Source organism: Heliangelus exortis, chromosome 1, assembly GCF_036169615.1.
Source record: "Heliangelus exortis chromosome 1, bHelExo1.hap1, whole genome shotgun sequence".
In the NCBI taxonomy this organism is placed as follows: Eukaryota; Metazoa; Chordata; class Aves; order Apodiformes; family Trochilidae; genus Heliangelus; species Heliangelus exortis.
This window is the reverse complement of record NC_092422.1, coordinates 153,670,806-153,696,906: the sequence shown is the minus strand read 5'-3', so window position 1 is coordinate 153,696,906 and position 26,101 is coordinate 153,670,806. Positions and strand designations below refer to the sequence as shown.

Genomic DNA, 26,101 nt, shown 5'->3' with positions numbered 1-26,101 from the left:
CATACTTCTCCCTCTGAATCATTTTAAGCCATTATTCCAGCAGAGAGCTCGAAGCACTCAGTTTTGAATGAGCCATCAAAATGAAGTCGTGATCAATAAGCATGGCAAGAGATGAATCAGAAAAGCAAGTCACTGCCAGAAGAAACTAAATGATCCTCAAATTTTCCCCTCTTAAAAACACAGGTATGGGGGCTGATAGCAACTTTGGAACACCAAACATAACCTGTCTCTCATGTATAAGCTGCTTTAGAAAAGCAACCATTTTAGATAGAACAAGCTGGGCAGAACTAGATGTCAAGATGCAGTGCTTAGAATAGTAACAAAAGATAATGAATGGCCTTTACACATGAATACTCCTAATTTAGCTGGGACAAAAGGTGCAAATCTGGCAGCAGTCATGAGAATGCTTTTCGTTGAAGTACTACTTGTGGACACAGGTCAATGCTATATATCTCCTTACCGAATTCCAGTTTGGGAAGCACTACTTGCTTGTACCACCTTCTTCTCTCATTTCACATGAAAAGCCACATCCCACCTCAGCTCTGAGTGTGACCTGTGCTATTGTTTCTACTCAATGTTTGCAGGAATGGTTTTAACAGCTTTACTCCTATGATGCCTGCTAAGGGAGGTTGAAATATTACCACCTCCAGTGGGCCAATCAAACCTTACATTGGCTGCTACTGCTGTCATTACACAGTAAGTACAAGAAAATGTACCCTCACACCTCAGCTCCTGCAGGCCAATATATCCTATCAACAAATAGTACTATCAACAAACACATAACAAAAAAACTTCCTCTTCTATTCATGTTGTGTATCAATAAAAAGCACAGCAACTGCTAAATAACCCTAATTTTGATTTTCATTAACACAAGGCAATCCCAAACACATTCCATAATAACGGAGAGGAAATAAATGACATCACAATTTGGCTTAAAGTTTAATTCTCTTTGGGATGCTTAAGGATGTCATGCTGTAAAAAATAAATACTGCGTGGCCAACAGGGGTGAAAGCCCCCAATCTAAAGGAATCAACAGAATGATATGCAGTTGCAAATTTTCAAATTTAGGTTTGTTCTGGGGGGTGAGGTCCTAGAATAAATGCTCTCAAATTATGCAGCTATCTGAGTCATTTTCCAACTGGTGACCCTTATAATGATGTTCTCGTTTTCAGAGCCAATATGATGCTACACAGTGATTTGTCTGTTAAATTGAATCTTTGCCTCTAGATAGATAGATAGATATAAAGTTTATTTTGAAATGTCTCCTAGTGCCTCTGAGTCTGACTGATGTGAGATGTTATTTTGAACATGCCAAAGCATCTGAACGGCTCCAGTCCTTTCTTTTCAGCATGCATTCCTTGATAAGTGGCAAAGCTTCCCACTTATCAGTCACTCAAAGTGACTGTGGCTGTCAGTTGTGTACAAAGCGCAATCAGTTTGGAAGCAGAGACACCAGCATTTTTCTTCTCAGCTTGAAGCAAACACGTTTTGACTGCTAGTCATTCAATTTTAAAGCATCTTCAATTAGGGGCGGATGAAGATATAAAGAAAACACATCCTAAACACCTCCGCCAGCCAGCAGTAAAAAATTTATTGTTATCTCCTGCTTTACCTTACTGCAGAGGCAGCAGCAACAGCCTTTTTTGGCTGCACAATAAAACTGCTCATGACTACACATACTCCACATGGACAGGATTTCAGCCATAAAGTGCTCATGTTCATCTTCCTGAGCCACTTAAACAAACTATCCTGGTACTTTCTACTCCTGTGCCTCTGTTGTGTAAATACCTGCACAGGTACACAAATGTGAACATAGCTCTCATGAACACACCACCCCATGTGTTTTGAACACAGACATTCACAAAACTACGTATTCATGCTTTCCAGCCAATAAAACATTGACCAAAACCATTAAAAAGACTGTGGAAATAACAAGGAGGGAAAAGAAAATGCTGGGATGGAAGAAGAGAGGAGCAGCTGTGTAAGGAAGATTGCTCAGTCCTGCCACATCAGGGAGTGGAAGAAATTGATAAAAGTTGCAGGGTGCTTCAAAGAGCACTGAAATTGGAGAGGGGAACCAGAAACAAAGAACAAAGAAAAGGCTCTGGAAAGAGAGGTCTCTGAGAGAACACTTGTTAACAAGAGAGACCAAGATGAGGCCTTGTAGTACAAAGTTGCCAGCTGTGATGACTGTATTTCATTGCTGGTATTTTTCTCACAATCCTATCTGCTGGATTATTTTGGATGTTTCAGTGCTCTCTTTCGTTTTTTTATTAAAAATAAGTTTCTGGCTCTCCCTTGTGATTGTGTGTGAGAACTGGAAAATAGGAACACTGAAACCTCTTGGTAACAAAAAGGAAATTAAGAATAGATGCTAAAATTGTGAGAAAGAAGTCAAGATGTTCAAAACATTCTCATAAGTTTGGAACATTTGGACTGGTATCATTGGAGAAAGCGTCATTATCAGCAAGAGCTGTTGCAATCACGTAGCTCAGCACAAGCAAAAATAAGCTGATTTATCTGATGAAAACAGCCTTTGCAAACTCAATAAAATCAAGCTGTACAAATCCTAAGCAGATTCTCCTTGCCTGAATTGGTGTAACTACACAAGTCTGGAAACTTGGGTTGAATGAGAGTATAGGAAAGGCCCACGACCAAATTCTCTGTTGATGCTTGCTCGACAGGTAATCTTTGGAAGTAAAAGCATGGTACATATTGATTCAAAATGTTGCTCTGCACAGAAATAAGTGTAGATAAACACCTCTGCAATTCTTTTATATGACTTCTATGGTAATGGAAAGAAGTGAAGGCCTTACTCTAAAGTACATGCATAATATCCTTCAGCCAAACAGACACGTTATTTACTGAACTTGAGAGGCCAGCAAGCAATTAGCACATTCTGACTGCTAGCCTAGATTTTTCTCTATTCACTCCTCCCTTTTCCCATTTCCTCCCCCAGCTATGTCTTTTTTCTTTTTTGGTGTGTGTGTGTGTGTGTGTGTGTGTTTTAAATAATTAATTTCCCAGGGGCTTCTTCCTGCTCAAGGGACAGGCAAGTTATTCTGATAACTGATAGGACATCAGCTGCAGAGCTTTTGTGAGAAACAATTGTTTAGCCTCTTTGCCGGCAACCTCAGTTGTTTGGGAAGAGGTTGGAAAGTCATGGGAAAGGCTGAAGTGTGACTCCTCCCTGGGCCTGTCTCACTGAATTCAGTATGCCCATGTTTATAAGTTGCAGGAAAACAGCTGCTCCTGACACATGATGAATTTGGACAAAATGTCCCAAATCTATAAGCCTCTTTGGTTTGACCGTGCAGTCCCAGCTTGTCATATCCACACTGGCAGAAAAACAAAACAAAAAACAAACAGTCTCAGTGGAGGGAGCCTGTTCTGAAAACATTTTGGAGAGTGAGAAGGAAGATACTTTCTCATACTTTCCTACTGAAGAATGGTCTCATTAAACTCCCACTAATACAAATAAGAGCCTTTTCACTATGTTCAGTGGGAGCTGGATCAGGCCCTCACTTCAACAGCTTTAATGTCCACCAAGGAAACCTTTTGTCCTTACCTCTCTCTGATATGCAAAGAGGGCTCTAATTGCAGAAGAACAAATACTGTTCTGCCCAGCAATGGCTTGCAAGGGGGTCATCGGAGTATGAAGCACACACTGCTCTGATGCCACTGACTTCTTAGAAAATCATAATTCCCAGGGCACATGGTAACACAGAAGCAACAGACATCACTAAATCTGTAACCAAGCACTTTTGTAGTGGTTGTTCATTTTTGTATCTCAAGTGATACATTCATCATCTACAGCCCTTTAAATCCTCCTAGAGAACTCTGGGTTGCAGGCAGGAAGCCGAGGACCAGGAAAGGAACTTCACAAGTCCTTGTGACTGCATTAAGGAGATACCGCAGGGCAAGGATAAAGGAGAAGGATCTCTATCCTCCTTATTACACAAAGTACTGCTTATTATACAAAGGCACAAAGTACTCCAAGTATCGAGCTCACCTAGTGGCCTGCTGGAGTTTGCTTTGAAGTAGGAGACAGAAAATGAAAGCATAAGCTGTGTTGGAAGTACAATTTAAAAGTGCGAACTTGTTGGGGGAAGGAACAACTCTTTACATTTCCATATGTACTGTCACACGGTCAGTGTATTCTCACAGCAAGGCAAACAGGTACATTTTACAGCTAAACTTCATCTGAAATATGTCAAATCTCAATATTTTCAAGAGAATACTAACAGGCCCAAATGTCATCATTCAGCCTGTTCTGAATAACAGATGATTGCTCACCCGAGGAGTTTGAAAGCAGCAACAGCTCTAAACAACAATTGTCACCATATTTAACTAGGTGGATATGATGTATGAAAAGCAAAGCACTCTGGAAGCAGGTCTCTTTACCAGGGTTTCAGAAGGCTGGAATCAACCCAGAGCTTCTTGTTGCTTGGAAAGTTTTGACAATAACAACTGTGTCATTTCAGAACTTTGCCCGTTAAGCTTAAGAAATATTTTTCTGAACTTCTGTGTAACTCTGAAACCAAATCCTTCTTTCCTCCCCCAAAAGTATGGCTAGATTTAGAAAAACAGATCTGGCTACAAAAAGGGACTAACCATCCTGCAGGAAATTCCAAGTGTTCAAGATTTTATTACATTTCGAACTGGAACAACACATTAAACCTCAGAACTTAATGAGAATGGGAATATTCTGATTTGGGAACATAGTAGCGCATCCAGGCCTCTCCATCTACCAACACAACTCATGGGGAAAGGGACACAGCCAGATGACAGCAGGTGGGGAGGACAGAAATCTGGATCCAGACTCACAAGGCAAAGCCTTACTTGGAGCTGGGAGGACACCCAGGGCAGCTGAAGGATTCAGGCAAACCAGGAAACCTGCAGGCCCAACAGGCATGGAGTCTGAAGGGTCGAACAAGCTGCTAAAGGTCTGCAAAGCTTGAGGCCATGGTAAACTTTTTGGCTGGGAGAAGGGCTTCCTAGAACACCTGCCAGGTGCCACCAGCCTCTGGAGCTGCCTGCACCAGGCAGGCACCAGGCAGAAGTCCCATCCCATGGGGCAGGCAGAGCAAGGCACCTTTCTTGCTCTGCACCAGAATTTAGCCAGGATCCTCTTGTTCTTCAGAGGTCCAAGCTTTCTGACAGAAAACCCGTCAGAACATCTGCTGACAAGTCTCTAGCTCTGAAGTAAAAAGAAAACCCTCTATCAAAACACATGGAGTCATAAAGTAGTTGCTGTTGAGCAGGAATTGCTCTAAATTTCAGGCAACACTCAGTTCTCAGGCTAAGTATGTCACCCCAAAATGAATATGAATTAGTGACCAAAGAACTGGAAGTATTAAACTAAAAAGTCAAACAAAACTGTCGTCCAAATGTTACAGGCATTAGGAGTAAAGCAGCACTGTTGCTTCTTGCTGCTTTGAGATCTTTGTTTTACATTGTTGGCAACCTGAAGTGTTCCAAGATCTTGAGCTGGGCTCTCCAAAAAAATTTTGACTAAAAATCAGCACAGTTTAAAAAACACTTGGCCTCCGTTTTGTTTGCCTTCTAATTTTGGAACTTGTAGTGCTCATGGTTTCAGATTTTGCCTGGAAATTTGAGAGCTGAAAGTTTACATTTTGAAGAAATGAAAGCTGGCATTTTTGTCATCACATGACTCCAAGAGCTGGGGCTTGAGGGAAAACCATAAAACATTGTCAGGCTTCCTACAAAATTGTGAGATAGCAGCATCAGTTTTACCACAATTTAGGCTGTAAAGTTGACCTATTTTATCAACACTACCCTACTGAATACGAATGGCTTTATGAATTTTAGCAATCATATTTAATTTTAACTATAGTTCAATTAAAGTGACATTCATCACTAAGCTTCAAAGTAAACTATTAAGTTGTCAGCCTGGACTGAACTTTTTCTTTGAGCAATTGGAAAGTGTAAACTGCACCAGCCCAAAAAAGTTTGCATCCCAGAGACACCCGTCAAGGCAGAATAACCCCAAGAACACCCATTGCCTCTTTGAGGGACTGGCTCAGCATCATGAAAAAAGGAGCATCTCGCCTTCCAGTTTCTTTCACTATCTGCCCATCAGCTACAGAACCCCAGACTGCCATGTGCTGGAGCAAGGACACCAGGAAGCAGGCTGTGTCCTCAACAAAAGGAGACAAGGAGGTGACCATCAGAGTTCCCCTGAGGCCCTGAAGGACAAAACTGGATTTAGTCCAAGAATTTGCTGAGCTGTACTTGGCATCTGCATGCTCTTTCCTCTGCCTGTTCTACAACTGCAGACTGCCACAGAGCTGTTCCGAAACACAGCCTGAGACCTTGGGGGTTGTTGATGCACAAGAGCTGACAGAACACACATTCCAGTTACATTTCTAGTAAAACAGCAAGACTGATGTGTGCAGGGGAGAAGACTCCCAAATACTCACGAGGCAGAAACCATTAAAGCGAAAACCTTTTCAATACAAATATACATGAAGATTAAATAGAACAGAAAGCAGTGTGCATGGGAGGATGCATTCCAAAGTGGTACAAAATAGGATGAGGGGTGGGGGGTGAGGGTTAGTTAATTAATCAGAAAAACTCAAACCTCTTCATAAATTAGGTCTAGAACATCCTGAAAAGCAGAAAAAAAATATTATAAACATTTACCAAAACACAAAATTCTGTCTAGATCACAGTTTAGCCTTTTGAGGTCAATACAAATTCTCAATAAAACCTGGGAGTTTTCTCCAGGTTAGCATTATCTCTTGACTTAATTCTCTATATAAAGACAAGCTGTTTGTCTTCTGCATGAGCAACACCTCCTCCCAGTTAATTCAGAAGAGATGGACTTGAAAAAGACATAATGTCAATTAGAGACTCATGTGCCAAGTACATTTTTCTAAGCTTAAGTAGCTAACACATCTTTCTTCAGCATCACAGAAGTGGCTAGTTTAATTGAGCTGTAGTTACACTCAGCATCTGCAGCCCTCAAAGGAGGAGAGATGCTGCAGTTTCTCCCTGCTTACATATTGTACGTGTTACTGGTGACTGTAAACTGCAGTAAGGAGAGAGGGAACTGTTCCCAAGTTAGAGCACTGAGAGAAAGGATTAATAAATCATAGGGTCAGTCAGGTTCTGCTTTTTTTTAACCTTAGGGTATTATGTTTTCAAATACAATATTTCAATAGCTTTTTTTCTGTGTAATAATTTATCTGGAATTATGGCAACTCTTACAAGCCTAGAAAAAAATTGGCTCAAGTAAAACGAATCCTTTGTCATAAATAGGTTGTGTTCATAACTGCAGCCCGATCATTCAATTGCACATAAGTCAAATAGTTACCCAGACTCTGTAGGAATATTTCCCTGTCAATAAATCTCATGCTATTTAAAAACTCTAGGCCAGTGTGACAGAAGCCTGTTAGATTAATTAGAGCAAGGTCAGGATAGCTGAACTCAAGCTACATTCATGTCACAGTTTTGTTCCACCTACCGTAATCTGACTGTAAACTCACAGACCTCTTTAAACGTGGCTATGTTAGGGTGACTTCACTGTCTCCAATTACATACAAATGCAGATTTCTTCAGGAATTGTCTCTTCTCTCTGACAACAGCCAACTGAGCACGCAACTGAGCAGAAATGTTTTGCTTTTTATTCCCTGTCAATAAGGGGTGTTTTATTTTTAAATGTTTTCCCTATCAGTGACTTCACAGTAATTGGACTGCGACCAGGGTTCATGAGACTGCAGGACCGTAGAGACCATGGAACTGTCAAGAAGCAGACAGTATAATCAAAATTTTACTACAAACAGATCATCTCTGTGGGAATGAGAAGACAGTATTGCCTCTTTGCCTGTCCAATTCTTGACCTTTATCATGTGACCGTCCAAAAGGAGGGTGCCCCAAATCTGATGGGGTTTGTGTGAAGTAGACCCTGGAGGTGAAATTCTGACCTTGGCAGGGTCAATATTTCATCCGAAATCCCTTGAGACAGATCTCCACATAATTTCTTAGGCTTGCAGCTTGTATCAGATGGTAGCTAGCTAACTTTCATTTACTACAGACTTAGGTCAAACTTGGACCAGGGATCAAGAGATGAAAGGCTCTATATCTCATTATCAATAGTCAGTGTTCTCCACTACCCTAAAAACGACATACTTCATTCTTATATACAAGGCATTACAACTTAAAAGGGCTGGGGTCAAATTATGTTTCTTCAATTTATTTTTATTCACTGCTTATAAAATAACTTCCTCTCTCACTGCAATAGCTAAATGCTAAAAAAGTAAATACTTTCCTTGTAGAGGTTCTATTATTGTTGTTCTTTTAAAATCTTTTTAAGTATATAGTAATAAAGAAAAATCCCTCCCACACAAAAATTTAAAGAAGAAAAAACCAAAACAAAACAAAAAACAGAGGTCAAGGCCAAGCCAGACCTTACCAATCTCAAAATTATTTTCAGCACAGCACATCTAGTGTATAAGTTGTTTTATAACAGAAGGGTGGACCTTCCCCAGAAATTTTTCATAGTTGCACAAGTCCTGGTACTGACTGAACATCCTCCAAAATGACAGTCAGTTTTTCCTCTAGTGTGAAGCCATACAGCTCCTCTGATTTTTGCTGGAATTAAGTTTTCCTAGATGAGTTACCAATATGGCCCATAATTTTAAGCAACTAATTCTGAAACATTAAAGAGGAGCTTTGGAAAGAAATTCCTGTTGTTACTGAGCAAACAGAACATAGCATCTTTCTCCACAGCAGCTTACAATACTTTATACATAAATGCATACATAAACAGGCAGAGATATTACTATGATTCTAGGTACCTGTAAAATATCTAACCACTCTTTTGTTATTCTATGAAAACTTCCATGGGCAAACTGATTTGAATAATTCCCCAAACAGGGGAATGCATATATACAGATGGAAGAAAAGTAAAGAAATATAGTCAATGTCATGAAAATAAACTTCTGAATACTTCAAGGAAAAAAGAGGTTAAATAAAGTTTACTGGTTACACTGGGTAAACAACAGTTTTCTACTACTAGGAATCAACCTGCTGATACCTAGGACCTACACAGTTGTTCTGCTAAATCTAATCAGCCTTTAGGCCAGTTTCTCATTCAGACAATATTTCACCTTGAGCATCAACAATTTCAGGACTTGCAACACCTGGGACAGATGGAAGAAGAGACACTTGACTGCGGACCACTGAAGAAAACTGCTCCCACAAAACCTCAAAAATATTTGTTTTAGGAGACCCATACCAATCCAACTCTTTCTGGCAACAGTTTTGTCACTCCTGATGTACAGCTGAAGGAGGATTTGGTCTTGCAAACCATGGCTCACATGACCAGGCCCTCTCACATCTACCTCCTGATCCTATAGGAGCCGTGTTAATCACACAGGGCATTCCAGAAACTGACCTTTTTAATGAAAAGTAACATCCTCATGTGTTCCCATAAATAAGATGTAAGCCACCTGCTGAGATTCTTAAAGAAATTATGACAATAATGGCTGGGGGTAAGTGTGAGGAAACGGAAAGAAAAGAGATAACAGAGGCACGGGTGGAGATGCGGTCTCTGACCTGGATCTGTTGCTGAAGAAGATTAATTTTGTGTTGCTGCTGCAGGAGCTGCTGCTGTTGTCTTGCAATCTGTGGAAAAATTGCAGAGAAGAAACGTGAGGTATGATCCAGCATTCCTGGAATTGGTACATAGGAAACTTCCACCCTGCATGATGCTTTAAACTGCTCTATTATGCTACAAAACCTTCAAGGGTGGGTGGCTGCAGCCTGAACTGCTGCTTCAGGAAGAGGCTCATGTTCAGGAGCAAATCATAGCTAGTACTAGTGTGAAAAGAAACCTTATGGAAAATGATGTACTGGCTATCAAGAGGAGGACTGACACAAAAATCTCTCTTCTCTCACTCTCTGAAATGGCACTGCTATAATCCTCAAAAAATAAGTGAGCACTCATTTGCTCCAGCTTGCTGGAGGAAGAACAATACTGGCAGAGAAACTGGAAAATAGTAGGTGAAGGGAGGAAAGACAAAAAAGTGTGATGGACAGTAATATTCTTTTTATGTTTGGCACCACCTATTCCAAAAAAAAAAAAAAGAAATCTGACATCCAATAGGGAAGGTATTAGTGTGCATATTTCCTTGATGCAGAAACAAGACACTTGGTGTTTGGGAAAATCACTGACTTTTTAACGTGTCTATCAGCTGAAAGGAACCATGGGGGCAATGCAAGGCTACACAGCTCAAAATTGAAACCAGTTTATAGAAATTGATGACATTGTCGTAAGTCTCCTCTGAAAGTCTTGTGCATTTTCCACAAGGATTTCTATCCTCTCTCTCAATTGACTAAATGATGGGGAATCTTAGCATAGATGCATTTAACATACATGAAGGAAAAAGCAGACAGTAATGGAACCAAACTAGAGCCATTATATACCTCAAACTTAAAAAGTAAACTTGAAAAACTTTAATTTGATTCCTCACAAAAGCTTTGCTCTCACAAATAGCTAGTACAGCAGTGCAAACATTTAGAAGGAGCATTGCTCTTCTCCTGTGGTATGTGTACACACCTCAGGGTCAGATGAAAACTTACACATACTTACTAGGAGGAATTTTGTGCATTCTTCCCCTTAGGTATTTTCTTTCATTTCTACTATTAAACCATTAACATAAGGAACAGTCACTCATAACTAATTCCACATCTGAAAAATTAAATGTGCTCTTTCTACAGCCCCTCTTTAAGCAACCAAAATATTTTTAATACATTTTTTTGAAAATGTGGTTATTTTACTTTCTATATAACACAGAATTATACACAATTTTTTACATTAGAAGAAATCTGTGTTATAATAATCCTGCAGGATTACCTACTAACGTTTTGCATTTTCCTAATTTTCTTCTCACTTTCAGATGATTGAGACATCCTGTAGCAGCAGGGCAAAGGGATACTTTCTTGCATGATGGCTCCTGGTGGAAGAATTTTGCCAGTGCCACCTTCACATTTTCATCTACCTTCTCCATGAGAACTACAGTGTGATACTCCTGACCCTGTATCAGTCACTTAAGTTCACATAATAGGTGTGAGGTGAAAATACATTGGATTTAATATAAGTTTTTTGAATTATAAAAAAAATGGAAAACCAAGGCTAAAATTCTGAAAATGTCACCAGTGGTTCAAAACCTTAAGACTTGTTTGGTACAATACAAATATTGAAGTATGACTACTATGGCAGATTTCAAAGAATTCTGCGAGTTTCCTAAAATGTACATAGCGGCAAATGTATGATATGAACTCAAAAGTCATTGCAATCTGAAATAGAAGGTTGGGAAGACCAAAATGCTTACACATAAGAGATATTACAATGGACTCCTGACAAAAGTTTAAAACAGATGTATACATTTTCTCTGCTCACGCTGAGGTACAAAAGTGGCCATTCATTTCTGTTAAAACCTGCATGGTAAAAACATGGTAGAAAAGGTGGGTTCTTGCATAGAATATCATGTGTTCATGTGTACATGTTGAAACTGTGCACGTGTGAAAATATGTTTGCATTTTAAGTGGAGGGCACATTTGCTCTCAAGTGCAGTAGGAAAAAAGTCACACTTTTTCACTGGCTTTATATTATTCTCCCTCACTTTCTCGCACAGTTGGCAAAACCAACTATAATCCAAATGGCACATTTTGTTCCTTTTATTCAGCACCACCGAATTCAAGCATCACTGGAAGATTATTCAGGAGGGTGGAATTTGTATGCTTATTCACACTTATTTAAAAAAAAAACAAAACACAACACTATCGGAAGAGAATACCTCATCCTTTGGAAGGTATGTCTTTAAAAAACAAAGACTGCAATTTTATATATTGCAAATCAAAGCATTCTTTCAGTACATTTTTATTCAAAATTAAATGAAAACCAATTCTGGGTGGAAAGTAAATTCGGGAAGTATCAATACTAAAAGGTAAGCTACTGGGAAGTCCTCCCAGGAAATTATTTTAGCTGAAAGCCACTGTACTAATCACTCACCTGTTCTTGCTGCTGCTTAGCCAGCTCCATTTGTTGGCGTTGTTTCTCGATCTGTGATGCAGCCAGTTTCTTCTGTTCATCATGAGCTGCTAGCAGCTGTTCTCGCAAACTGGTCAGCTGATTGATCATACCCATGAGCTGCCTTTCTTTCTCAGCAAGGCTTTCTGGAGTCCCTGGGTATCATATGGTAAAAAAGAGAGAAGAGAAAAAAATTAGAGCTAGCTACATCTTTATTACGCAGGTTCACTGTAAGCAAAGTTCTGGTAGAACCAGAGGCATATTGCAATATATGGCACGTAACACCTGTTCCTCTACAGGAAAATAATAATAGGATAATAGAGGATAAAACTACACACAGGTTTCAATCTGCTGTGCCCCTTCAATGTTTTCTTGCCCTTTCATCTATTTTCTGTTGCCTTCTTGCCAGATTAATAGGGGGGAAAATACAGTCTGTTTTTAAAGAGTTTCAAATTTTAAACAGTTTATAATTTGTGGGGATCAAAATTGACAACTCCGGTTTTGAGAGATAATTACATTTTTGTCAGAAACTTATGGCATGGACACATCACTGCTTTGACAGTAAAAGAAACTGCAAGGTGTGTATTAACATCCCTCTATAATCAAGGGGAAGCAGAGAAGTCTCCTGGGTGCTGGGTACCTCTCTAACTCTCCATGCCCAGCTTTCTCATGGTTACTAGCTCAGCATACTACAGCTGTCAGGATGTTGCTTACTCTATCATTTACAGCTGCCCTGATTAGGATGAAATGATATAGTATTTAAATTGTAACTACTATCACTGTTGCTGCCAGCAATTAGTTTTTTTAATGGAAGAAGTCTTCCGTAAACACATCAGAAGAATGGACTTAAACACAATTCAACATCTCTCTTTTGAACTGTCATTAGATGGTTTTTATCCGACAGTTCAGGAACCACAGACAGAGGAACTGACTACCTCTCTCTCACAATCTGCAAAATTTCTCTTTCTACCCAGGAAGACAGTGGTTATAAGGGAAGGGAAGAAAAAAATCCAAGAAAAATCAAAAGCCATGATTCATACACTAAAACAAAAAATAGCACTATTAGTTTATCCAGTATCATTTGACTTTGAATTTAAAAGACCAGAAAATATGTGTAGCAGCTAATCCACAGATATCTCCAATACTACCACACCCTCTCACATGAGTCAGTGCCTATGAAACTCTTGCTCAAAAAAGCTTTAGGAAAGGATTAAGGCTATCAGTGTCTGCGCCTCTGAAAATAGCCTGCTTTTGGGACAATTCTGCCACACAAACCTTTCTCAAACACAGGAAGCTTTCTTCTGCTGTTACTGTCAATGTCACCACTGGTCTCCAAAAAAAGAAAAATTGGCGACTACACTAAAGATGTTCCTAGCCAACTATCAGTCAGACATGGAAAAGAGCTACTGGTAATAGCTCATTTAGTCTACCCCCCTGCCAGTACAGGAATGTTCCCTACAATATATTTACTGCAGCTTTCTAGATGGGATTGAAATGTCTGAAATGGCGAATCATCTACTGCTTTCTTTGGAAGATTGTACCCCAGCCTGAGAGGTGTCACTGCTAGGGCTCTTTGCTTAGTTTAATTTACATTCACTTAATTTCAACATTGCGTTCCCAAGCAACATCCTATTTGCCATGTTAGCCAAGTCCAAACACTTAAATACATTTGTAGACAGCCATATACAAGTGGGGAAACACAAAGAACCATCATTTTCATATAAAGGAAATGTAACTCAATTAACTTGTTATTAAGATACGAGAGATTTATGTGAACGTATTATCACCACGTAACAAAGAACCACAGCAGAATATTCTCAGCTGTGGTCTCCAAAAAAATGTGTGGTACAAGCTGGAAACTTGAGAAACACACCGAGACACAAACCACGGGACTTCAAAGAAGTTTCTGTTAAAAGCTGTGAGAAAGAATGGAAGCCAGTGCTAAACTACTGAAGAAAACACTTTTAACTTAAGATTTTTATTTTAAACATTGGGAGTCAGAGGACTGCTACAAGTACTGCATTTGCCACCTGGCCATACAATTAATATCAAGTGTGTATTGCCACTCTTCCGTCCTTCATTTGCTTGTCCCTAGGAAAAAGGGTGCAGAGTTTCCAGGTGGCATAGAAGAACTTTTCTAGGAGGCAGCCCCTTTCTAACCTTATCCACAGCTAGCATTTCAGTTTACTGCAATGCTCATCTAATGAAGCCTGCCAGTGTACTGATACTGGCAGCATAAAACTATGGGCACACTGAAACATTTGGAAAATAACGATGTGAATTATTTATTTAGCAGATATTCTATTCCAAACTTGGTCAATGTGCACATGAGAGAGAGGGAGAAGGACTTACAGAGAGAAGGAGTACACAGGACTGGCTCAGTCCTAAAGTTAGGGCAAGTAAAAAGAAATCACTGTCAAATAAACTGTTTAACAAATACACTGGCACACATCCAAGACATTCAGCCAGTACTGGTTCATCAGTGTATTTCAAGCTACTACAGTAGTTTTCAGTTGGGAATCAAAAAGCACTTTGTAAAGTTAAATTAATCCCCACCACACCTTTGAAAGGTGGAAAAATGTTTCCATATGTGTAAACTGACAGACAGAAGGGTCACAGAGTTAGCTGCCGACAGTGGCAGAAGGAGAAATGTTGCTACCCAGCCCTGTGCTGTGAAGCTCAGGCTGTGCTTCCCCCAGAGAGCAGAGTGCTCCCCGTGCTGCTGCCCCGACCACACAACTGCTCAGCTGCCAGGCCACCACCTACCACAGCTTCTTCTCTCATCTAATTTACCTAGAGAGGAGCAAAAAAACTTCCTCGGGAAAGCAACAGCTTTGCTTGAGTTGCAGGAAGGAGAAGGAAGTCCGGATGGACTAAGAGCAAGCAGTGACAGCACTGAAGTGACAGCAAACACTGGGGATGCTGGCACATGGCAGCTGTGGACAAGTCCATTGAACTCAATCTCTTCACTATTGTTCAGTTTTTAAAGAAATTTTGAGATGTCCCAGAGGGTGCTTTATGTATGAACTCAGTAATTAAAATACATCATTCCTTTGGTTTATAAACTGGAGTGGAAGTAGCCTGTCAAAAGGCAGCCTTCTTGAATTGTATTTCTTCAGCTATTTCAGTTTTTTAGCAAACCAAATGGGAGAAATTTGTCACTACCAATTAAAAAAAATATCTTTTTTGCTGGAGAACACTTACTAGAAAACATGACTTAGTAGGCACTTTATTTTCACGTGATTATCCCATCCTTCCAATAATTTCAATAATACTGAACTATAGTTTCAATTCTCTAAGGTATCATTCCTTGCAAATTAAGTACTTGGATAGCCAGACTTTCAAGTGACCTTCAAAAAACAGAGGCAAGACAGATCAGATGTGTGGGTCTAGTGGGAGACTTGTGAGTTTTGGGGTAGATTTCCCCTTGCCTTAGCCACAGAACCATGTAAGTCCCACTGATGATGAATCACAGATAGTCTTGAAGGGGTTTTTAGGTTTCTTGCAGACAACTGGCTAATAGAAGTGTGAAAATTAAGAGAAGTACTTGAATCAGACTGTTTTGATCATAAAGTTAAGTGTTTGTATTTAGCTTGTTCAGTATTTTTTGTTACCCTTATTACCTAAGACACCTTTTCTATCATTTCTTTTGTAAAAATGGTCAACAAAACTGCCATTTCACAGATGCCATTCATAAATTACTTATTTTGCATAGTAAATGAAGGTCAAATGACACTTGGTGTTATTTATGGAATGGTGAGCTGAGGGCAACAGCTTGGTCACTACACAAGTATATTCACTGACAGAAATTTTTCCCAGTATATTAAAATGCACAGCAGACTTAGAGCACCAGTTGCCATTTCTTTAACCCTCCTTGGATGCTGCAGATCAAGGGTAGGCAAGGATGGTGGAATTCTGTCCTATCACCACTATCACTCTCTGCTAACTTGCATGAGACACAAACCTCTAGCATCATGTGAAGTGTCTTGGCAGCTTCAGGATTTCCAGTTTAAGAATTCCTTTGCTTACAGGGCAAAACAAGTTAGCATTTTAAGTAACTACAACACAACACCAACCACATAAAGACAGTTGCCTAAATTGCTTAAGTTGGGAATAAATGAAGTACCCCTGCAGATTGCTAAGAATCCAGGAGGTGGTTTGAAACCTCAGCAAGGATAAGCCACCAGCCCCAGTGGGTACCTGCAGGTGCTCTGTTACCAAACTCAGAGCTGCTCCAAGTAGTACAGTGTTGGGAATGGTTCTGGAGCTGGCCTATGCTCTACACACAGGATCTTCACAGCTGCAGTGCTTTTGCTCTGGCCATGCAGTGTGGCTGGGAGAAAAATCAAGTGTTCACCACTGCTGTGTACAACTTGGCAGCCAGATAGACCCACTTCACACAGGTATTGAGTGAGGAGGAGAAGGAGAGTGGCTTTCATCAATGACTGCCTCAAAATTCACTCTTAATTACTGTCAGATCCACAACAAATAGATATTGCGCATTTTATTTTTAACAAAGCTTTTAACCACTAGGCCACCTGCCTTTCAGGAGATTGCTGTAGCTGCTCATATTTTTCTCTCTGTATACTATCACTGCAATAGCAAAATGTGGATTTTTTCATAACTTATGATAATCATAACTACTCCAGCAAGACAGCGCTGATGTATACACTATGGGTTAATACAGTGAATGGCCCAAGAAAAGATGCTTTCCAGATGCATCAGCTTATTCTCTAGCATCACAAAAAAAAAAGATTCAGAAAGAAAAAAAAAAAAAACCCAAACAAAAAAAACATATTTGTGGATGCAACACCCACAGCAGATGGCAATAAAAGAAGACTCAAATTAGTGGCATTCTGTATCGCCAAACCTAAACTTCATCTCAAATCAACACTATCCATAATAGTGTTTAAGTAGTAAAAGAAATTTACTCAAATGTGAAATAAACTATTACACATTCTTAGTTCTGATTCACAGTCTCAGACTGGCAGTGACAGTAACATTTTAATAAACATTAGAATGAAGACACCAATATGACCAAATGACACACATAAAGTGAGAAAATGAACAGGAGAAACCTTGGCATATCCACCCAAAACAGAACCAAAGCAAAAAAAAAAAAGGCAGAGAAACCACTTTTGCGATCAAAATAGTAAATACTTTATTATAATTTATTAGACAGAATGAGAATGCAAATAAGAAATTAGGAAAGCCAATATTTTTCTTCAGCAGGCATTTTAAGCTTTTGCTGTGAATGCTGAAGCACTGGGAATGTTTGCTCGCAGCCAGCCTACAAGATCTGCTCCCAGCCTCGCAGCACCTGGTATATTCTGTGAGGGACAGAGACGTGGCAAGGCTTCCCTCCATCCCTCTGACATGTCTCAGTTCAACTGCTGGGACTGTTATCAATCATGGTGCTCGCACACACATCTACACACACCCAAACAGACAGTGAAATTTATCCCCCGAGTCAGTTTACTATCAAAGTAATTACATAAATAGCTTTTGAACTGTCAGCATCTGTCTTTCAAAGAAAAATCAAAGGAAACAATGTGCAAGCACAAAGCCTGGAAGACACTATAATATTGTATTATGTTTGTATTATCTATGGTTATAAAAGAAAAAAAAAATCCTCCTGTATCTAAAAAGCTTTGTAGAGAAAAAAGAAGCAAACCACTACATGGAAATAAGAATATTTTGAAGTACTATGTATTCAAATTATGTTAGATGTATAATAATAATTAGAGCATGCAGTGTAGAGAATATTTTAATTTCAAAGCATTAGCTAACTGATCTTAAAGACTGTGAGCAGGCAGAAAGGTAGTGGTGTTACTTTCACATATGAGAAAACTGAGGAATGAAGTTTTTAGCAACTCACCTAGAATCATTCTTAACTTGATGTGCTGTAAGCCCTCTTGTTGCTGGTCTCACTGAAGTCACCAGCAGAACTGCATCAGTAAGGCCAAGGGATAACTTATATAAATTATGGAATCTTTGCTGGAGTTGCTTTGATACCAGGCATGATGACCTGCTATGAATGAAGCAATCACTGATGCCATCCAACTAAGGCAGCTAAAGAACCATGCCACAGCACAGTTCCTGTGTAACTTTGTTCTGATGTAACATCAGTACAATGAGGAACACAACTCCATCACATGCACCAGCTAAAAACTGAGTCATCTCCAAGCATTTCCTGTGATGTGTTTTTTTTTTTAATTCTATTGTTAAGCTAGGGACATAACAGTTGCAATATAAAAACAAAATGAGCCAAGAAGGAGGTTTTTCAAACTAAATAGCCTATTAACTAAGCTGTATTCAGAAGAATTAAACTCCTACAAGCTAACATTATGATAAACAAAGAATAAATAAACTACCAGCAGTCTATAAAATAAGGATCTGTTCTTGAGGGGTTTACTCCAGTATCTTTTCTTGAGAGTTAAATTCTCATCCCTTTGTCAACTATTTTTCTTTCTGCATTCCTCACCCTGGTTTTAACTTTGAAACGTTTGAAATCCAAACCCAGTATTATTCCACTCAGTAAGGAAATGTGGAAAGTCAAACAGAGAGGCCACCTACTCATCTTCTACGTAAAAGCAAACCAATCTTTGCCATGCTCCTTCTAAAAAAAAAAAAATAATCTATTTAAAACCTGATAATAATTTTAAAGAGGTGTATTCTCCCCTCACTGCACAGACAGCCACGCTCCTGACGTCACCCCAAGTTGTATATGTGAGAAAATGGGGAGCTGATGTTGCAGGCCTTCAGGAAACCTACCCTGATCAACAGATCTAACTGGCTGAGGTAAGTTGAGAATTTAAACTCTCCTTTCCTCTGTCTTTGATGTCTATGACCAAGCAGTGAGTATATACTTTAAATTATGTACTTGCCACGATGTGTTTGTGGGTGGATGTGGGCATGGACTTGCACACATGTGCAAACTTCCTCAATGCTTCCCTAATCAATACTTCAGAGAGTGTTTTAGTATGGACTTGCACACAGCTTTTCAGGATGGTAAATCCTGGAGCTGCCAGGATTTAAACATCTAAAACCATGGCATTTTTCATTAAGCATTTAAGCCAACTTTACTACACAATGACTGCCATCACTTACAAATACCTACCTTGCTAAATTAAATTACTTCATCTGATTGATATGGGAAGTCAGTATTACAGAAGAAACCTTTCTGACTGCTTTATACTCAACAAGCTGTAGCCACCAGAAAAAGGAACAAGAAAAAGACCAGAAATCAGAGTGATTTGTCTGTACATACAGCTTTATGTAATGAATTTTCTCTGTTTGACAAATAAAAGTCCTTTTCAGAATAAGAAGCTAGAAGAAAGTTACTTATTTCAGAATACAGATAGTCTTAATCTTTTAGATGCCAGTGGCTTTGCAAAATGAATAAAAACAAATGATGAACAATTACCATCTTTTGCCATTACTACCCTCTAGAATTAATATTCTGTGGGGATAAAAACTTAGCCGTCTGCTCAGAAACAGACCAGCAAAGTGTTATTTCGCAATGCTGGAAAGAAGTTGTCAGTGAGTATTCTTTATTTGCTGTCAGGAAAAGTTTTGGTACAGTAGACTGCAAACAAAGCTTGGTATTCAACCAGGTTAGTAACTTATTGTCAAGGTTACAAAAGGAATAGACAACATTTGTATTGCGACTATTTCTCTGAGGTTGTTCATTTTTACTGTCTAGACAACAAGCTAGAACTCAGACAGAGAAATAGCATTTGCTGCTGGAATTTTAGACAGCAGCAGGAAAAAACAGTAAAAAATATGTATGTGTATGTATATTTGCTTTGTTTTGACAAATTGGTAATCAGCACGTATTTCAGGTAATTTTAGTACAAAGAAGAACTGGTTATGGTCCCCTTTTGTCATCCAGCCCTCCGGAAAATTTTTTAAATATAGTGGTTTGGCCTCCAAATGTTCAAACAAAATAAAGCCATTGGCATTTGATACTTCAAATAGTTCAATTTTATTCTGTTTTCTCTAGTAATAATCACTTCTGAAAAATAAAAGCTGTGTTTGATTTAAATAGAACCTGCTTTTTTTCTGATCAAATGAAGTACCTTTACATAAAAAATATAAACCTGGAACAGCCTGAATTTGCTGCTTTGTCACAAATTCACACTTTTTTTCACATTTTAGAAATTTTTGAAAAGACTCCTCCAACCCTTCTTCCACAGATACTACCCTCGACTAACCTCCTGCTCTAGGGTCAAGTAGGAGCAGCTCCATCCCATCACAATCTCCATTTCAGGTTTTCATTTGGCCTGAAAGAAGTTCTGCGTTGGTGTGCCTCAGTTGGCACTGTCTCCTTCTCTGCAGCCTGAGAGTATCATATTGCTTTGTGATCAACCTCCACTATTTCAGCAGCTGCCAAATTTCCTCTCAAAACGTGGGTTCCCCTGTGTGCCACTGGGCAGGTTCCCCCTCCCCCTCAGCACTGCTGAAATATTAACAAAGGGCTAAATCCCACTCCCAGCAATTTGCTACTATTAAACACCCCCCCCAAAAAATAAACACAGAGAAGAAGATACTAAGTAGGTTGCAATAAATATTGAATTTATCACGGTTAAAAGCCAACAACCAAACATCTTACCTCTTTCACTTATGACTCTCTCACCCTCCTTCTCTCCCCACTCCAAAGAAATTACTATCCACACAAAAAATAATTCAAAGCATCCAGATCTGACACAAGTTTGCAAACATTTTTCAACTATCAATTTGCAAATGCAAAATTCACAGTCTCCTAAGAAAAGTGAGCAGCTTTCATACATCTCCTGGGGATCTCTGCGTTATTAGTCAAAGATTTAAACCCAGTGTATTCCCCATGAATAATCTCTCTTCCCTTCCCCCTCCTTCCTCCTGTCCACATCTAAACGCAGAATTCCCTGTCTTCGGTTTACAGATTATGTGATCCAAAGTGTCACTCACTGGATTACTGCACGTAACCTGAGCACCACCCGAAGCTTAGTTGTCTTCAACTTGTCCAGCATTACTTAAAAGGAATTATCCGAACAATCCATATACCGAATCTGCATAGCCCACTTATCTCAAGATTCTGTGTGTCACCTACCAGCTTATCCGTTTTAATCCATACATTGAATCTACATAACATATGTCTTTAATTCATAGGCTCTGATGAGCTATAGTATCACTGAGTGGATTATTTCTCTTTATCCATTATTGGCAGTTGTAAGATTGTTCACTGCATACTCTCTCATGCCCCATCTCCTCAGCATATAAGCAAGATTAGAGTCTTCAGCAAACACAGCTCTATCACCCATCAAACACAGCTTGATGTAATAATACCTGCACTGATACCTGGAACCCAGTTCCTCACACAAAGCAAATGTCTAAATTATTATGCACTAAAGATTAGGATTGGTAGCCTAATCTGGCCTTCAGTTACAGTCACAAATCTGTGATTACTCCAGGACCATCTTTAGAGTCACCTCAATTTCAGTGGTTACAACAAAAAGTTGATTTTACAGTAATGATGATCCCTTTCACAGGAAGGGTGTAAAACTCTTCACCCCAGTTGTTTAGGACCTGACCTGTACAACAGAGAAGGATTTTCAAACGACAACAACAAAAAAATCAGGTTCAGGCTTGCCCAGTCTTTCTTGAGAGACTCAGGCACAATCACTGCTAACAATGCCTTCACTTCAACAGAAAACCAACTGAGACAGATTAGAAACAAAAGGCAGTTTAGCCTTTTGTTCCACACTAGCTAAGTGGGAAACATACAAAATATGCATTATTATTTCTTGACAACTCCTGATAAGCGAGAGATGGACAAGATTAGAAGAAAGGCTTTGTGTACACAGGGGAAGTTTCATAAAGAGTTTTCATCATGGTTAAAGCTGCCTCAAATTAGCAAGACTGAAGTCTTCTCAGAGAAGGCAGTGAAAAACTAGTTTCATGATTGTTCTCTAAGTGCAGAGATGGCCACAGACACTGAAGAGGACAGAAATAAATTTCTTATACCTTTTCTTTATCAATGGTTTGCCTTATATGATGCATCTGCTGCATCCGATAATGTTGCTTTGGAGAAAAGCAACCACTTTCACCCAACAATGCACAGGTGTCAGGCAGCTATGTTAAAAGCAGAAAAGGAGCACAATTTTTCTTTCTGCAGATGGTCGGTTTGAAACCTGAAGTTCTCTCTGCTCCACTGAATCCAATAAACTGCATTATCCATGAATAATCCACAAGCCATTTGAGTCCCGCTCTTGAATATGATGGATGTAAGTAAATTTGAACAGGCTTTAACCAAGTCAATATACAGTTTTACAGCTTTATTTTAAGAGATTTCAATTCAACAGCATGTTTTGTGGGCTTTACTATAGACTGACTTTTTCTGAAGAGAGAAAAAATTCCAAGGATTTCAAATCAGAAGTTCTTTAGAACTTTCCAATGCCAGACTTGTATTATGTATTTAGCCCCAGAATATCTCCCTAAACAAACACAGGCACTTGAGCTAAAATACCTACAGTTATGAAAGGTTCTAGATTTTGCCCCATTTTAAGTGTTAGAGTGTTCCCCTGCAGTACCTTTCAGTCAAGCCCTGGAATTAAATACATTTCCTTTTTCATTAGTAAATACACATATCCAGAACCTTCTAACTGTGGTCTTGAAGTCTACAGCTAGACCGCTGCCGATACTCAGAGATGTTTCTCCCCTTCTCACATGCAGGCAGATGAAGAAAGGGGGAGACTTAAAAGTAGATGCCAAAAGTAACAAAGCAACTAAGAGAAACAACTGGATACAAAACGTGGGAGTCTGGTGACTTCCAGCCATTCACAACTCCCCTATCTTTAATAAAATATTACTGCTTTCTAACTTAAAAGTAATAACACTAATAGAAAATAAAGTCTTCCGCTTCATCTCCCTTCCTTTTAATCTCTCCCAGAGAATAAAACTCAATGGCAATAACACAGACTGGGGCATTAACAATATGTAGCCTAGTGCTGACTTTAGTACATGACATACTAAAACTCCCCCGGATCTAATGAAAAACACAATGAAATTTTGAACAGTTAAATGGAAAAAACTATTCAGTGCATACGACAGTTGGGCAGTACAGCTTCTAGTGCTGTCCACATTCCAGGGTGTATTAATAAGACACTACTTGTGCAGGGTTTCCAAATATCACTAATAGAGAAATGAGGGAAAAAAGAGCAGCTGCCAAGCCAAATATGGAGAGAAGTTAATTAAAAAATCACAACTGGAAAACTTAATAATTCTATGTGCCTATAGAAGAACAAACACATCTTCTAGCATAATATATGTGTGTTTGTACACGCATACATGACTGTAAAACAGCTCAACTTGCACACCTTTCATGTTGCCTCACTAAATACAGCTGCAATACAGCTGAGCCATTGTTTGTTGGCCGCTCATGGCTGGCGGTGCCATGAAAACCACATTCCTGGGCACTAAATAATCAGCCTGCCTGACCCCCCAAGAACCTGTAAGTCAAATTCATTTACCCCCAGAGGGCAATGCTCTATTGTATCCTCCCTCCTTTCTAGCCACCTAGGAACAATGGACAATAATTGCAACTGTCACGGCAGTCAGGAGGAAAAATAAACCAGTGCCTGTTTTCACAGCTTACTGCCAAACCTGATCCAAACACCTAATAACCATGCCCCCAACCATAGAACCACAGTTGCACTAAAAAGCCTCAGATGTGAGGCTTTTGAACAGAGCTACAGAACAATAACTCGACTTGTGTTCAAAATATGAAGCTAAAAACAAAAATTAGAGCAAAGAAAACTCTTCTTTGAGGCTGTGCTGTTGCTCCCCATCCTCCCCCCAGGCAAGACTGAAAGGACTGTTGAATTTCTTTCGTGCTAGCATATAGCTGCTGCTGCTGCTTTCAAGTTTAACTTGTGAAAGGGAACCAGAGGAAGAGAGGAAGAAAAAAAAATTGCCCTCCAACAGAACAAGATCATAAGGACAGGGAACAGACTGTCTTCTCACTGCACAGCACTTTTCAGAGCAGCTTTACCGAGCCCAAAGGCAGAGGAGAATCCCTGGAAGTCCTTCTCAAGGCTTCAGCCTTTCAGGAGTTAAAGAGGCTCCAGACAACACGCAAGAACTGCTTGAAACACACACCCAAAAGTGGATGGGAAAGCCGCCTGTGTACTTTGGGCCTGAAACATCTTAAAGATTCATCAGTTCAGGGCAGATGATGATGTTGTTTTAAAACAATACATTTTTACAAGCCAGAACTCGCAGACAGGCCCAGTGGCTACCCTGCCTCTTTATGACCTGTTGCTTTACGCACGTGGAGAAAACACGCGCGGTGGGAATAAAGAACGCAGGGTCTGGCCCTCTGTTATTATAATAATAATAATAATAATATTGTCTCAGCCTACTTGGGGCCAAAGCACTGTATTCTGTTTTAAAGTTATTCTACATATGTAATAAATACATATTTTTTTGAATTACAGCCTCCTAGGGAGAAGCTAGGGAAAGCAAGTGGCATACTTTCCTACTTGTGTAAGTCAGGGGATGACGAGCCCAAACTAATGCCGGTGGCTTATCAGAGACAAACTGGAAGGCACATGAAAATAAAATAACAGTATCTTTGTATATGTACTGGTAAATTAACCTCTCCAAGCACATCATGTTGTATTCTTTACTGAACGCTGCCCACCACCTGTGCAGAAGGTCCTTAAACCTGGCAGACACAAGGTCTGCAGGCCTACCCGAATAAGGATCTTGGTATCAGGGACAACATTAGTAAGCAAGAAAACATAAGTAATGGAGAGACATTAAATCTACTTTATAAACATAAAAGAAGGGTCTAATTTTAATCTCATTCTTTCACATTTCCAAAACAACACTGGCTTTTATTTTGCTACTCCAGATGTACACTGATATAAATGGGAGAAGAATCAGAGTCACTGTTTCTTCTCAGAGTGGTAATGGCTGCTCTGGAAACTAAAAATTTTGACACATATGTATTTTGAGTCAGCTTCTCATCGCAGTCACAGAGGAACAATTATAAAAATATTAAACTACATGAAAACAAACAACTACAGGTTCCCTAAAATAACCTCAACATACATAAAATGGGGAAATATCTTGGCAAAGCAGAAGCTACTGCTGTTGGAGAGTGGTCAAATTTTGTCATTTTCCTTCTGGAGTACAGCTTTAAAAGAACATGCTTTAGTGCACAGATGTTGTACGCTGCCTTTTAAAATCTGCACTGGCTAATTTTGGTACCTAGAGGTATCATTACACAAACTTTGTTTGGTTTTTGTTTTTTTTTTTCCCTACACACAGGAAGTAAAAAAAATCTGTATCAAAATCTGCCAAAAAATTAACAAGGACTTCTGATCACCCTCAGATTTCAGAAGCTGAGCTCTGATATACTCTGATTCAACGTAAGCCTGTGTTTGATTTGTGAACTGACATATTTATTTTTTTTTCAATCCAGCAATGGGATGTATCCTCTTATAATGCTGAATACTATATGCAACAAAAGCTTTGCAGAAGTTCAGTCACTAAGGGTAATGCATAACTTAATATATAATTTCCTTTATTTGTATTATCGCAGATAGAGACCATACATTTAAGGCCCAAGTGAGGATATTTCAAGGGGAAGAGAAGAGGAGCAAACAAACAAAATTCCAGAAAGCCAGTGGTATCTGTATATTCATAATTTGTTTTAACACAGAAACAGTGTTACCTTTTATTTCTCCAAAGTTCCCTGATCCCATGGCAAGAAGCTTGTCTTTCCAGTCCTTTGATAGTAGCTTTTCAATACTGGGAGTTTCTGAGTGAAGGGGGGAAAAAAAAATGTAAGCAAATCAACATGACTGTCTCCACAATAGAACTCATTAAAAGTCTATCTGCTAAAAATAAGACCAACCCTATTCTGGGCCCCAGTTCGTAATGACTTCATCAACAAACTGATAAGAGGGGAGGGGAAAAAAAAGGGGGAAAAAAAAAAAAAAAAAGAATGTGCTTTGTCACCTGCTGTTTCAAAACCATTAGCTTTTTCCTCTTATG

General features: G+C 39.3%; 1 protein-coding gene across 10 annotated transcripts in view; it reads right to left on the bottom strand.

Moving 5' to 3' along the window:
* Positions 1-26,101, bottom strand: part of SOX5 (SRY-box transcription factor 5) — a 296,148-nt gene that overhangs the window by 137,334 nt on the left and 132,713 nt on the right. For 6 of the 10 annotated variants that reach the window (XM_071733091.1, XM_071733090.1, XM_071733084.1 and 3 more), the window contains 3 exons: positions 25,779-25,865; positions 12,041-12,213; positions 9,583-9,651 (listed from right to left, as the gene is read on the bottom strand). In XM_071733091.1, the coding sequence (XP_071589192.1) occupies positions 9,583-9,651; positions 12,041-12,213; positions 25,779-25,865 (329 nt within the window). Of the gene's footprint in view, positions 1-6,604; positions 6,632-9,582; positions 9,652-12,040; positions 12,214-25,778; positions 25,866-26,101 lie in introns of all 10 variants that reach the window. The other 4 variants (XM_071733083.1, XM_071733082.1, XM_071733085.1 and 1 more) reach the window with 1 other exon arrangement.